Below are 16,170 nucleotides of genomic sequence, written 5' to 3' on the forward strand. Positions count from 1 at the left end.
ATCTTCAACCCTTATTCTTGATCACTTTCAACATCTTCATCATCATTAAAAGTTTGCAAATCAAGATTTAAACCTGAAAATCAAAAGATATAATAATTAACAAATTAAAATCATATCATAAATGCATAAAGATCAGAATGCATAAATGAAAAATCAAAATGCATAACAAGTTCTGCCACTTATTTTATACAGATATTGAATGCTATTAAATCAACTGTTGGCTATTGATGAGTTTGAAAAACTCTAAATTAAATTAGTGATGACTAAACATTATTAATATGATTAATTGTAAAATTATTAAATTGATTCCAATTCAAATATGTTAATTAAAATAATTTTGCTATGCAGGTTTTGTTATTGGGCCGAAAAGAAAAGAAAAATGGCAAGCCCAATTGTATTAAAATTAACATTCAGCATAGATACAAAATCCCTTTGATCCTTGTGGCTGAATTGTTGTTATGTTATTTGGGCCAGAATTCAATCATTACTATGAGCCCAAATTGTTTTGCTTGCTTGGACTGAAAACAAGAAAGAGAGAAAGCAAGGAATGCTTCCAACGGATCCTACTTCCATCATGTGGTGGATTTCAAAATTCTCTTTGCTTGAGTTAATTGCCTTGGAAATATGAAAGAGAAAATGTCAAAGTGATTTGATGGCATTAAGTGTAGCTTACACGCTACTACACAAAGCATGGAGAGCTGATCCTAATTAATTTATTTGTAATAACACTCATAGCTTTGCTTTTTTTTCTTCTTCTCTCTCTACTCCTTCTCTTTCGGTCATTTCAATAGAGAAAGCATGAAAGATAAAGCTAGCTACCGAAAAGAAGAAGAAGCAAGCAACAAGACCATCACAATGATGGCAAGAAAAAGAAAACAAAAAGTATGTTGTGGCTGAGATTTTCATCACTTATGGTAAGATTTGTTGAAGAGATCTCAGCTTCTGCATACCAAAAATGGAAGATGAAGATTTCGGTCAGAGGAAGAAGATCTCAATGATGGCTCGTCTCTGCTTTTGTGTTCATTCATCACAGAAGGTAGCTAGGGTGGCTGCGTGAAGGAGGAAGCAAAAGTGGAGCAGGAGAAGCTGTCATACATCAAGAAGCATCAAGGGCTAGGAGTCCTTCTTGGAGAGCAAGACAAGTTGGATGGCTCAGATTGATGAAACTTGGTGTAAAGAGAAGACTCAGAGGTAATTGCATGTTGGGTTTTAGCATTTGGTTATCTCTTCTCCCTCTCTGGCCGAACCGGTTTGCATGAAGAAGAAGAAGTTTGGCTTGGTTTATTTGGTTTCATCCGTGGAGGCTTCCCCCTATAAGTAAGGGAGAACAGCCAGGGCTTGAGAAAAGGAAAAGAGTGAGCACAGAGTTCCTATAGCTCCCCAAGCTAACAGAAGTTCTTCTCCTTCAATGTTTTCTATTTTGTAATTTTCTGTTTAATTTTGTCTGTCTTGAGTCTCATGGAAAAAGGCCAACAGTGAAGTTTATATGAAAAAAGTCATAGAGCGAAAAAAGGCAGAGAGTGCAAAATTAAAAGAAAAAGTCATAGATGTCCTTAGAGGTCCTTTGTACATCTGTGTTGTGTTTCATGATTCTGTGAAAAATCCCCTTGCAAGTTGGGTTAGCACTTAGCAATTGAAAGCTTGGTAGTGACCAAGTCAAGTTCAGGATTGGGGTTTAGATTCTGAACTTGTCCCGGATAGGAAGGGTAGTTCCTAGGGAGAATTGGTGTTTGTAATCAAGAATGATTATAGTGTAATTCCATCATTGTTGTGATGGAGACTGGATGTAGGCTGCCTTGCACTTAACAGCTGAACCAGAATATATCTTGGTGTAATTCTCTCTCTCTTCTACTCCATTTCTGTTTCTATTGCCTAGGAAATAAAACTGAAAAATATCTCGTGTCGGGTGACGAGATAAAAAGAAAAAGTCTCGTGGCTGGGTACGAGACAAAAATAAAAAAGTCTCCAGAAGTTGTTTCAAAGACCAGCAAGTATTATTAAGTGAAAATGGGCTAAGATTCAACCCCTCTTCTCTTAGTCACTGAAAACCATCAATTGGTATCAGAGCTTGGTCTCAAAGAGATCAAGCTTTGCAGCTTGGAGAAAAGATCCAGATGGCTGAAAACAGTGACTCAAATCTGGTGTCTTACAACCTGACAGAAAGACAGTCAAGCAACAAACCTCCTCTTTTCAATGGAAAAAACTATACCTATTGGAAGGAGAGAATGAAGATCTTTGTACAAGCAGTAGACTACAGACTTTGGAAGATTATCTTGGAGGGTCCTTAATTTCCAACCACCACAAGTGCTGAAGGAGTAGTTTCTCTTAAACCCCAATCAAGCTGGACCAAAGAAGACAGAAAGAAGGTGGAGCTCAATGCCAAGGCTATCAACTTGCTCAACTGTGCTATCAGCTTCGAGGAGTACCGACGGGTATCACGATGCACAACGACAAAGGAAATCTGAGACAAACTTCAAATCACTCATGAAGGAACCACAATAGTAAAGAAGACAAGAATAGACATGTTGAACAGAGAATATGAAATGTTCTCAATGAAGGAAGGAGAATCAATAGATGAAATATTTGAAAGATTCAACATCATCATTATCGGCTTGGATGCTATGGGAATAACGTATCCTGATTCTGTGCTTGTGATGAGAGTTCTAAGATGTCTTACAAAAGAGTGGGAAACAAAAGCTTTAATCATATCTGAGAGTAGTGGTCTAGATTCCATGACATATGATGATTTGAGAGGAAACCTACTTGCTTTTGAAAACACTTATTTGAAAAAAGATTCAAAACAGAAAGGAATTGCTTTTACATCTGTTACTAACCCATGGATGATGAATCCAGTGATAATTCCTCTGAAAATGAATTTGTGTTGTTTGCAAAAAAATTCAGGAAAATGGTGAAGTTCAAGGAGAGAAGCAAGGGAAACAGCTCTAGGAAATAAAGGAAAGATCTCAGCAAGGTGACATGTTACAACTGCAAAGAAACTGGGCATTTCAAGTCAGATTGCCCTAAGTTGAAGAAAGAAGAGAAGCCAAAGAAAGGAAAGAAGAAAGGGCTGATGGCGTCTTGGGAGGACTTAGAAAACGATTCTGAAGATGATGAAGAGTCCGAAACCAAGTCTCAACCATGTCTTATGGCAGACCACGTTGAACAGGTAGTCATTCCTAACCCTGACTCTGAATCTCTTCATCTTATGATAGATCACCTTTCTGAAAAAATAAGATGCTTTTTGCTGGATAATCAAGATCTTGAACAAAAAATCACCATTCTTAAAGCAGAAAATGGTTTTCTCAAAGAAAAACTAATGGAGGCCAAAACTGCTGTAAATCTTGTTGAAAAAAACAAGCAATTAAAAGCCCAACTTAGGAGCTGCGAAGTGATCATTCTGTTGTTGCATATGTAAATTGTTTTAAAAAAAATGAAGAGTTGCTTAAAGAGGCCAAAAGGCTTAAAGAAGACTTAGCTAAATTTACTCAAAGTTCTGAAAATCTAAATCAAATCTTGACTAGTCAAAAACCTCTTTATGATAAAACAGGCTTGGGTTTCTATAAATCCGTTGAGAAACCTTATTTTGAAAACATTGCCTCATCTTCTAATGACACAAGGTTTCAAAACCCAACACGCTTTAACAAAACAGCAACTCCAAGGTTTTGTAGACTATGTAACCGAAATAGACACTTTCCTATTCAATACTTCTTTGGTGAAAGGATGATTGGTGATAAAGTTTACAAAGTTGTTTTTTATTATAATGGATTAAGACATAAGAGATGGTTTAACGTAAAATGATCCAAGAAGATTTGGATACCTAAGGTCACTTGAGCTTGTTTTGTAGGTATGCCTAGCATCCAAGAGAAAGGACAACATGTGGTACATGGACAGCGGATGCTCTAGGCATATGACCGGAAAGACAACCTTCTTCATAAAGCTTGATGAGTATGATGGAGGATTTGTCACTTTCGGTGATGATGGTAAAGGAAAGATAGTGGCCGTTGGAAAAGTTGGTAAAAGCTTTTCATCTTGTATAAATGATGTTCTTCTTGTAAATGGTTTGAAACATAATTTACTTAGTGTAAGTCAATTGTGTGATCTAGGATATGAAGTTATTTTTAGAAAGTTTATGTGCTTAGTTGTTTGTGAAAAAACTGGGGATATTTTGTTTGAGGCTAAAAGGTGTAATAATGTGTATGGATTGACTCTTGAGGACTTAAAAGAACAAAATGTAACATGTTTCACTTCTCTTGAATCTGAAAAATGGCTATGGCATAGAAAGTTGGGTCATGCTAGCATATACCAAATTTCTAAGCTAGTCAAGAAAAATTTGGTTAGAGGAATTCTAAATATCAAATTTGATAAGGATCTTACTTGTGACGCTTGCCAATTAGGCAAACAAGTAAAATCCTCTTTTAAACCAAAAGATGGAATTTCAACCAAAAGGCCATTAGAGATGTTACACATTGACCTTTTTGGTCCAACAAGAACTCAAAGTTTAGGAGATAAACACTATTGTCTAGTGGTAGTGGATGATTACTCTAGATTTGGTTGGGTACTTTTTCTTGCTCATAAAAATAATGCTTTCCATGCTTTTTCAACCCTTTGCAAAAAAATTCAGAATGAAAAAGATTTAAAAATTGCCCATTTGAGAAGTGATCACGGAAGAGAATTTGAAAACCAAGACTTTGAAAAATTTTGTGATGATTTTGGAATTGCTCATAACTTTTTATGCCCTAGAACCCCTCAACAAAATGGGGTGGTTGAGAGAAGGAATAGAAGCCTTCAAGAGATGACTAGGGCTATGCTTTGTGAGAATGAGATTCCAAAATTTCTATGGGTTGAAGTTGTAAATATAACTTGTTACATTTTGAATAGGACCATTATTAGAAAAGGGTTGAAGAAAACTCCTTACGAGCTATAGAAAGGAACCCCTCCAAATCTTAAGTATTTCCGTATTTTTTGATGCAAATGCTTTGTACTTAACAATAAAGAAAACCTTAGCAAATTTGATCCAAAATCCTATGAGGGAATGTTTGTTGGATACTTCACCACTAGCAAGGCCTATAGAATTTATCTCAAAGAACATAGGACCATAGAGGAATCCATACATGTCTCTTTTTGTGATTCTAACTCAATTCCCAGTACTGTGATAGAAAATGATTCAGATTGTGAAGACGCTGTCAACAAGGAAACAAGTAAAGAAAATCTCAAGTCTACTCAAAATGAAGAATCTGTCAATCCAACTTTGTCTCGTCAGAATGAAGGAGATATTTTCATTTTATCTCCTGAGCCAGCAAGAGAAACTGGAACAGAACAACCCACATAAGCTCATCAAAGCTCAACACTACTCCAAAAGCCTAGAGAATGGAAGTCCATGAGGGGTTATCCTCATGACTTTATCATTGGTGATCCCTCACAAGGTGTAACAACAAGATCTTCATCCAAAAGGCAAATCCAACCAAGCAATTTTGCTCTCTTGTCACAAATGGAGCCCAACATGTCAAACAAGCTCTTGAAAATCCATCATGGGTCAAAGCCATGCAAGAAGAGCTTGCTCAATTCGACAAGAATGAGGTTTGGACACTAGTGCCCTATCCGGATGGTAAGAAGGTTACGGGTACTAAGTGGGTTTTCAAAAATAAATTAGGTGAGGATGAAAAAGTTGTTCGTAACAAGGCTAGATTAGTGGCCCAAAGTTACGATCAAGAAGAGGAGATAGATTTTGATGAGTCTTTTGCTCCGGTAGCTAGAATGGAAGCAATTAGGTTGCTTCTTGCCTATGCTGCCCATAAGGGTTTTAAAATGTTTCTAATGGATGTAAAATGTGCTTTCCTTAATGGCTTTATTGATAGAGAAGTGTTTGTGTCTCAACCCGCCGGTTTTGAAGATAAAGAATTTTCAAACCATGTTTTCAAACTTTCAAAGGCCCTTTACGGCCTTAGACAAGCTCCAAGAGCTTGGTATGAAAGGCTTAGTGCCTTCTTGTTGGAAAATCAATTTCAAAGGGGTACCACCGACACTACTTTATTTATTAAAGCATCTAATGATGATATTCTCCTAGTTCAAGTTTATGTGGATGACACTGTGTTTGGATCGGCCAATGAGTCCTTGTGTGAAGAGTTTGGAAAACTCATGACTAGTGAGTTTGAGACGAGATTAACGGGAGAGCTAACTTTCTTTCTTGGACTACAAATTAAACAAATTCCTAGTGGTACCTTTATTCACCAAGGAAAGTTTGTAAAAGAACTTATCAAAAAATTTGGCCTAGAAAGTTCCAAACCAATGGGAACACCAATGCATCCAAATTCCAAACTTGAAAAGGATGATGATGGCAAAGATGTGGATGAAACAAGGTATAGAGGAATGATAGGTTCACTCATGTACCTTACCTCCTCTAAACCGGATATTGTTCAAAGTGTGGGTGTATGTTCAAGATTTCAATCTCACCCAAAAGAATCCCACCTTTCAGCCGTTAAGCGCATCATTAGATACATTAAGGGAACTAGCGATTATGGCTTGTGGTATCCAAAATCTGATGATTTTTGTGTAGTAGGGTTTTGTGATGCAGATTATGCGGGAGATATGGTGGATAGAAGGAGCACATCCGGCATGTTTTGCTTCCTTGGAAGCTCACTCAACATGTGGTCAAGAAAAAAATAAGCTACAGTGGCTCTATCCACAGTTGAAGCTGAATATATTTCTGCATCTGCATATTGTTCACAACTAATTTGGTTAAAAACGCAGTTGGAAGATTACAAATTAAAGATCAATAGTATACCCTTATTTTGTGATAATATGAGTGCTATAAATATTTCAAAAAATCCTGTTCTGCACTTAAGAACCAAGCACATTGAAATTAAATATCATTTTATTAGGGAACATGTGCAAAAGGGTACTATTGATATTCAATTTGTAAAATCTGAAGACCAACTTGCTGACATTTTTACAAAACCCCTCTGTGAAGACAGATTCTGCACTCTGAAAAAAAGTTTGGGAATGATAGATTTAAGCTATATTGATAACTTGTGAAATTTTTGATTCTGCTCAGTTTTGTCTCGTAGGAAAGCAGGAGATAAAAATCAGGATGTGTTGAAAGGGCTATGATCAAGGGGGAGACTGTGCAGACATTAATTCTTTTGGGCCCACCAAATTCATTTGACTCCACTCTGACCGTTTTTGAGTTCCTCTTTGTGTAAATCACAATTCCTTTTTGTTGTCTCATCAAATCTTGTTGGAAGAGGTTATTGTCAAATCAAATCTTTTTCCTCTTCACATCCCTTGATTCTAGGAACCAAACTTTTAGTTTTAATTTCAAATAAAATGAAACTTCCCTTAGTTAATAACCGCTCATTAATGGGTATTAACTCCCTCCAATTCTCTCTCTACTCAACATTTAATGCGTCCCTAACCTCCCTCATCTCTCCACTCAATTCGGTTCTCTCTTCATCTTCCCCCTCCACTTCTCCATTTTTATTATCATGAAAAAGAAAAATGCTCCAAGGAAAAGTGAACGAGTCCTTCTCTCCCAAAAACCTACCACTCCTCAAACCCACACCCACATACATATTCATTCCACTTCCTCATTCTCTCCCTCACCATCATCCAAGCAAACGGACACCGTGAGGAGAAAGATGATAGAAACAAAGACTTCCTCAAGAAAAAAGAAGGAGAAGGTACCCGTAGCTGAAGAAGAAGAAGAGTCCCACACCTCACCTCCGCCATCACCGCCGCCATCACCGCCGAAGAATACCACCCCTGGACGAAGTTTCCAGAAGAACCAAGAGCTTTGTGTTACACAACACGAGGGAGCCAGCAAACTTGGAATCATTGGAATTCAAAAATAAGTTCAACAAATCTCATTCACACTTTGATCCAGCCAGGTTCAATTCGTGTGCATCCTATGAGTTCCACAAAGAAGTGTTGGAGAAACGCCACTTATGCGCCATATACCTGGTGAATCTAGACTCACTGGCAGCCAAAAGAATCAACTTTTCTCATCTGTTTGAAAATCTGAAATAGTCTCCTCTGCTCCATATTCAGAAACCTGTTTACCCTGGATTGGTACGTGAATTTTATGCTAATATGATGCTGATCGATGGCACCATTCATTCCTACTTGAAAAAGGTATACATGACTCTGAACTCAGAGACAATTGGCGCTGCCCTAGGCTACACAGATGAGGGATCAAGAGCGTACATGACTGACAAATGGGACTCTCAGGTTGGCGTCACATCCAAGGTTGTCCTTCAACAAATCTGTGAAAACTTGTCTGGTTTGGATGGCACCATCTCGACTCACAAGGCACTTGGTCCCATAAACTCATTGCTCCATAGGATCATCACTCATATTCTAACTCCTTAAAGTGGTTCACATAACAGAGTAATTGTTTCTGACTCTTTTTTACTTTTTGCACTTGTTACCTCTTCTCCTATTTCTTTTGGATACCTTATGATAAGGCATATGTGGGAATTTGTTAAAAGTACCAAAAAGGTAAATTTACCTTATGGCATGTTTCTCACCAGCATTTTTGAGTATTTTAAAGTTGATCTAATCAATGAAGCTGTAGAAAATAAGATTTCACTTATTAAGGGAGGAGGAGGTATGAAAGGGAACAAAGGGAAAAAGTCTATTCCCTCTGACAGCGAGTTTGAGAGCCGGCCACCTGAGCATTCCAAGACAACCGAATTGATCAAAAAAATTCTTACTGAATTTTCCAACATGTCCGAGCTAATGGTGCAATCCTATAAGGCTGCCCGCAAGCAAGCTTTTGAAAACAAAAGGGCTTGGATGAAGTGCAAAGATAGGGTGGTTCTAATGCTGCAGAATTTTGAGGAGGAGATGGGTGCTGCTAGTGAAGAGGAGGCAGATGCTCTTAGTACAATTTATCTGATGATCAATTTGATACTGTAGTAGTCTGCTTGGATACTTTAGACCTATGACACTGTGATACACTCTTGGTATTTTGGTTATATTTTGGATATTTTGCTTCCAATGTCATTTTTTTTGCAGGTGCCTCTTGATGCCAAAAGGGGGAGAAATGGCTGAGAAATTGAAATTAAGAAAACAGGGGATGAAATCCTTTTTGGATTTATGATCACCCTTGTTTCAAGTACTTGTTGTGGTGATCAACTTGATTCTTGTGATGCATTTGTAGATATGCCTGCTATGTTTTGAATTAAAAATATGCATTTGATTTACCTTGGTGAATATGTTGGCTGTACTGTATAGTGGATTAGGAATATTTTATTTTTGGCAGTTCTTTTAAACTGTGATATGTAAATAAATTCTAATAGTTGCTATGTTTTGAGATGATCATCCTTAAAAATATTTCCTTGCTCTGATTATTTTGCTCTGCTATGTTGATTGAAAAATATTTTCAAATAGATTGAATAGCAACTTCTTGAAACATCAAAAATATTTTTGGTTGATATGTACTCAATTGCTTTATATGTGTTTGAGCATAAAATCAATTTATGATAACAAATGAGTTTTGTTTATCACTCCAATTCTACTTATAAATCAAGCCATTCAACATCCTACATATAATATGTTGAATAACATTGTTGCTTTAGACTTGATAAAAATTGTTACAGGTATAAAGCTTCCCTTGGTGAAATAGCATATATTAAGGGGGAACCATATAATAATTGGAAATGAAGGAATTCAAGTATTCAAAAGGGAGTACTCTAACTCTTGATCTTTTTCCATTTCGATTTCTTAATAATGTTTGTCATCAAGGGGGAGATTGATGAGTTTGGAAAACTCTAAATTAAATTAGTGATGACTAAACATTATTAATATGATTAATTGCAAAATTATTAAATTGATTCCAATTCAAATATGTTAATTAAAATAATTTTGCTATGCAGGTTTTGTTATTGGGCCGAAAAGAAAAAAATTGCAAGCCCAATTGTATTAAAATTAACATTCAGCATAGATACAAAATCCCTTTGATCCTTGTGGCTGAATTGTTGTTATGTTATTTGGGCCAGAATTCAATCATTACTATGAGCCCAAATTGTTTTGCTTGCTTGGACCGAAAACAAGAAAGAGAGAAAGCAAGGAATGCTTCCAACGGATCCCACTTCCATCATGTAGTGGATTTTAAAATTCTTTTTGCTTGAGTTAATTGCCTTGGAAATATGAAAGAGAAAATGTCAAAGTGATTTGATGGCATTAAGTGTAGCTTACACGCTACTACACAAAGCATGGAGAGTTGATCCTAATTAATTTATTTGTAATAACACTCATAGCTTTGCTTTTTTTTTTCTTCTTCTCTCTCTACTCCTTCTTCTCTTTCGGTTATTTCAACAGAGAAAGCATGAAGGCTAAAGTTAGCTACCGAAAAGAAGAAAAAGCAAGCAACAAGATCATCATAATGATGGCAAGAAAAAGAAAATAAAAAGTATGTTGTGGCTGAGATTTCACTTATGGTAAGATTTGTTGAAGAGATCTCAGCTTCTGCATACCAAAAATGGAAGATGAATATTTTGGTCAGAGGAAGAAGATCTCAATGATGGCTCGTCTCTACTTTTGTGTTCACTCATCACAGAAGGTAGCTAGGGTAGCTGCGTGAAGGAGGAAGCAAAAGTGGAGTAGGAGAAGCTGTCATACATCAAGAAGCATCAAGGGCTAGGAGTCCTTCTTGGAGAGCAAGACAAGTTGGATGGCTCAGATTGATGAAACTTGGTGTAAAGAGAAGACTCAGAGGTAATTGCATGTTGGGTTTTAGCATTCGGTTATCTCTTCTCCCTCTCTGGCTGAACCGGTTTGCTTGAAGAAGAAGAAGTTTGGCTTGGTTTATTTGGTTTCAACCGTGGAGGCTTCCCCCTATAAGTAAGGGAGAACAGTCAGGGCTTGAGAAAAGGAAAAGAGTGAGCACAGAGTTCCTATAGCTCCCCAAGCTAACAGAAGTTCTTCTCCTTCAATGTTTTCTATTTTGTAATTTTCTGTTTAATTTTGTCTGTCTTGAGTCTCATGGAAAAAGGCAAACAGTGAAGTTTATATGAAAAAAGTCATAGAGCGGAAAAAGGCAGAGAGTGCAAAATTAAAAAAAAATCCATAGATGTCCTTAGAGGTCCTTTGTACATCTGTGTTGTGTTTCATGATTCTGTGGGAATCCCCTTGCAAGTTGGGTTAGCACTTAGCAATTGAAAGTTTGGTAGTGACCAAGTCAAGTTCAGGATTAGGGTTTAGATTCTGAACTTGTCCCGGATAGGAAAGGTAGTTCCTAGGGAGAATTGGTGTTTGTAATCAAGAATGATTATAGTGTAATTCCATCATTGTTGTGATGGAGACTGGATATAGGCTGCCTTGCACTTAACAGCTGAACCAGAATATATCTTGGTGTAATTCTCTCTCTCTTCTACTCCATTTCTGTTTCTACTGCCCAGGAGATAAAACTGAAAAATATCTCGTGCCGGGTGACGAGATAAAAAGAAAAAGTCTTGTGACTAAGTACGAGACAAAAATAAAAAGTCTCCAGAAGTTGTTTCAAAGACCAACAAATATTATTAAGTGAAAAAAGGACTAGGATTTAACCCTTTTCTCTTAGCCACTGAAAATCATCAGCTACTGATGAACTTAATCACAATCTTTCAACCATCTATGTGATCTTGAATTCACGTGATCATCATAATGATCATGTTTAGGATGAAATGGATTTGTATAATGCATTGCAGACCATGGAAATCTGGAGATTAAGTTAATCATAACTTCTCCAAATATAAAACATTTTTAAAAAATAATAATAATAAGATGTAAAATAGCTTCTCCGCCAACGTACCTAGTTTTTGCCTGGCCTACTATACTGAGATCTAAAGAAGCTTCATCCGCAAGATGTTTCCCCCTAAATTAGTGCCTTATAATTTATTCTTTTGCACGCTCAGTATGGTAAATTTTCTTCCGACCATTGGCAAATTTGAATTCTATTTGGCTTATGATAGGTGGTTCCCTCAATAAGATAATTGCATATCAAAAATTTTTAAATTCGAGATTTTATGTAAATAAGTGTTTCTCATAGATTTTGTTTTTTAGATTTCGATAGGAAGTGTCGATCAAATTTATATCAATGATCTTAATTCGAAAAATAAATAATTTTTTTTGTAGGTTGCTCGTAGAAATTGGAGATCATGTTTAAATAAAATATAAAAAAATAATAATTATAAAAAGTAAGAAATAAAAAAAAACAAGTATAAAATATAAAAAATTAAAAATTATAAAATTTATATTAAAATATGTAAAAATTAATAAAAATTTGAATGAAAATAACAGAATTTTAAATAAAAAAATTGAAATGACAGAAATAAAAATAGAATTTTTCAATACTTACATAGATTCATGACTCATGTGACTAAGAATTTTGAGAGTGAGTGTGTGAATGAATGAAAATTCTCTAATTTATTGAAACTAATCTTTTTTTTTTTGAAACATAGGAAGCTCAACACATTAAAGTGGAGCAGAACACATAATCATAGGACAAAGAACATAAACCAGAAAAATAAAACATGACCTATGTAGACAGAGAAACAACCTCCTGGCACCTTGTCTATGCTTATCCAACACCTAAAGAATCTCCCCCAGTCCACTCGTTGTAGCTTAACACTGTCCTTGTGTGAATAGAGTCAATACTGGCGATGTTATTATTGAAAATTCTGGCATTACGCTCCAACCAGATGTTCCAGATCACTGCAAAGAACGCTGACATCCACAACCGTTGCCCTTGTCTTCTGTTACGCATGCCAATCTAACTTCCGAATAGATCTTTCATGTTCCCAGGAATCACCCAAACGCTGCCAAAGAATCGCACCCAAGAGCACCACACTTTCCATGTTACCTCACACCTAATAAATAAGTGCTCAACAGTTTCTACCCCTTTGTGGCACAGGACACAGATATTATCACTATGAATATCAACTCCTAATCTAATCAATCTCTCCTTAATATTAATTCTACCAATTAGCACAAACCAACCAAAAAGCTCAATTCTTGGGGGTATCAGGCCTCTCCATAGAGCATTTGTGAAGCTATAGCTCGTAATCTCGTCTGACAACGTCTCCGTTTGGATTACCTGCATGAAGGATTTCGTGGAGAAAATCCCTGTATTATCAAACTTCCACACCACACTATCGTCCCTCTCAGAAGACAGCTTTACTGGCCTTAGCCTCACATGCAGTTGATGAACCAGTTCAAGTTTCCATTGGAACAACTCCCTCCTCCACTGAAAATTCTATATCCAATCTAATCCATCCCAAAACCCGCAGTCCCCAATTACAGCTCCTTGTTGGATTGAAATAGCGAAGAGTCGTGGAAAATTTCCTTTCAGAGGACCACCCTTGACCCAATTGTCTTCCCAAAATCGGGTTTGCCTACCATTACCGACGTCCATCGCCAAACCACTCACCAGTTTATCTCGCACCCTTTGCTCTTTGACATTGAGCTGGCATATGTCCTTCCAAGGCCCCCCTTTGGATGGTAGAGACTGAGTTGCTAGCATGACATTAAGGGATAGCTTATTGCAAGAGCAGACAATCTTTTTCCACAACGGACATTCCTCCTTAGAGAATCTCCACCACCACTTAAATAATAGTGCTGTGTTCCTAAGCACTACATCTCCCACCCCTAAGCCCCCCACCTTTTTCGGAGCCTGGACCAACTCCCACCTGACCAGCGGTATGCCATTGGTGCCGTCCTCTTTGCACCACATAAAGCTCCTTTGCAAAGCTATCAGTTTATCCGCTACCGCCCTTGGCATCTTATACAAGCTAAGGTAATAAATGGGCAAGCTATTTAGTACCGATTTGATAAGGACAAGCTTACCTGCTTTATTCAAAACCTTCGCTTTCCATAAACTGAGCTTTTGTTCCACCTTATCTATGATTGGTTTCCATGTCTTTACCAACCGCGGATTAGCTCCTAAGGAATCCCCAAGGTATCGAACAGGCAACTCCTTCTTCTGGCACCCCAGTAGGCCACACGCATGATCAATCCAGCCTTGCTCACAGTTCACCGGTATCAGATTTGACTTATCAAAATTAATGCTTAGCCCAGACATCAACTCGAAGCATCGCAGCAACCTCTTATAGTTGACAATTGTTTCCGTTTCTGGCGGGCAGAATAAAATTGTGTCATCTGTGAATTGTAGGTGTGACAGCTCCACCTGATCTCCCCCTACCATTAATGGCGCAATGCGCCCGTTCCTGACTGCTTCCCCCAGCATCCTATGCAACACATCAACAACGAGAACAAATAGAAGTGGAGATAGGGGGTCTCCTTGTCTTAGCCCCCTTTCCATCTTGAATGGTTTAGACGGTGTCCCGTTCACCAGAACAGACATCATAGCCGTGGTAACACACTCCTTCACCCAAGTCCGCCACCTTTGGCCAAAGCCCATTTTCTGTAACACTATGTCAACAAAACTCCATCGCACTCTATCATACGCTTTTTGGAAGTCAAGCTTAATGATAGCCGCTGTCTTTTTCCGCGCCTTCAGCCAATGCACTGTCTCACAGGCTATGAGTGCCCCATCATGAATTTTCCTACCCTTTACAAACGCAGTCTGAGTCTCCCCTACCAACCCCGGCATCACAGATCTCATCCTCCTCACCAACACCTTCGAAATCACTTTATAGAGACAGCCCACCATACTAATCGGCCGAAAGTCCTTTACCTCCTTTGCACCTGTAAATTTTGGGGCTAGTGTCACCCAAGTTACATTCGCATCCATAGGTAACTGAGCACTTTGGAAAAAGCCTAGTACAGCTGCAATAAAATCCGGACCAATGTCTTCCCAGCATTTCTTTATGAAGTTCATATTATACCCGTCACTGCCTGGAGCCTTGGACGATCCGCAGTCCCACACCGCCTCCTTAATTTCCTCCTCTGATGGTAAGACCTCCAAAGCTACAGCCTCATCTTCACTAATCTGTTTCACCAACCCATCCCTAAAACCAATCCTCGGAGCATATTCCTGGTGATACAGCTCCTTGTAGAACCCTCTAATGGCCCCTTTAATCCTTGCCTGGTTTCGGACCATACGACCATGTACCATCAGAGCCTCAATCCTATTAGATCTTCTTCTAGCCGAGGCAATGGCATGGAAATACCTGGTATTCTTGTCTATATCTACCGCATGCTGAGACCAGGACATTTGTTTCTAATGGATTTCCTTTCTGATGTACCATTTTTCACAGAAGCTCACCAGCGCCTTCCTTCTCGCCTCCGTTGTACCATCATATATCCCATTACTCACTGAATTGTCCAGCCTTGTGATCTCCTCCTCAAACATCCCCAGTCTCTTATCCATGTCCCTAAAGGTATTCTTGTGCCATTGTCTCAGAGGACCTGTTAGAGCCTTCAGTTTCCCCATGAGCTGAGCATCCCCCAAGTTTCTCCATTCAGTTTTCACCATACGCCGAAAACCCTCATGCGTAAACCAAGAATCCAGGCTTCTGAACGGTCTAGGGTCTCCAGGTATTCTTGTACCTTCCACAATCAACGGACAGTGATCAGACAACCCCGCGGACCCCCTCTTAGCCGAATGTCCGGGTACTTCTCAGCCCATTCAACACTAACTAACACCCTATCAATTCGACTGCAGGACCTACCCTGAAACCATGTGTACTTTCTATCAGTAAGGGGTAGATCTATCAGCTGCATATCATGCACCCACCGCTGAAACTCATCCGCTGACGCCGGCAAACTAGTCCCCCCTTGTCGCTCCTCTACTTGCAAAATTTCATTAAAGTCCCCTAAAAAGCAAAATGGGACCTGACATAAACCCGCAATATAGCTCAATTCTTCCCACACCCCTCGCTTCTTCTCCCTCCCATGTGCTCCATACACCAAACAAACAGCACAAATGAAGTTAGTCTTTGTTACCACCCCTACCACACACAACCACCGTTCACCTTTATGACAATGTTGTACATTAAATTCTACCTCATCCCACATCAGTACAAGCCCCCCAACCGACCCTATCGACTCCACAAATTCCCACCCAACAGACCCATTACCCCACAGCCTTGCAACATCATATTTAGTAAGCACCACTCTTTTAGTTTCAATCAACCCTAGCAAGTTCAACTTATACTTCTGCTTCAAAGCTTTCACCATACCCAATTTTCCGTCCCCTCTCAACCCCCTAACATTCCAGCAACTTATAATCAT

At 38.4% G+C, this 16,170-nt stretch overlaps 1 protein-coding gene across 1 annotated transcript; it reads right to left on the minus strand.

Moving 5' to 3' along the window:
• Positions 1-15,495: 15,495 nt before the first annotated feature.
• LOC112735504 (uncharacterized) lies at positions 15,496-16,170 on the minus strand. The gene has a single exon (XM_025785038.1). The coding sequence runs from the start codon at positions 16,168-16,170 to the stop codon at positions 15,496-15,498; it is 675 nt and encodes a 224-aa protein (XP_025640823.1).

Source organism: Arachis hypogaea, chromosome 13 (assembly GCF_003086295.3).
Source record: "Arachis hypogaea cultivar Tifrunner chromosome 13, arahy.Tifrunner.gnm2.J5K5, whole genome shotgun sequence".
Classification (NCBI taxonomy): Eukaryota; Viridiplantae; Streptophyta; class Magnoliopsida; order Fabales; family Fabaceae; genus Arachis; species Arachis hypogaea.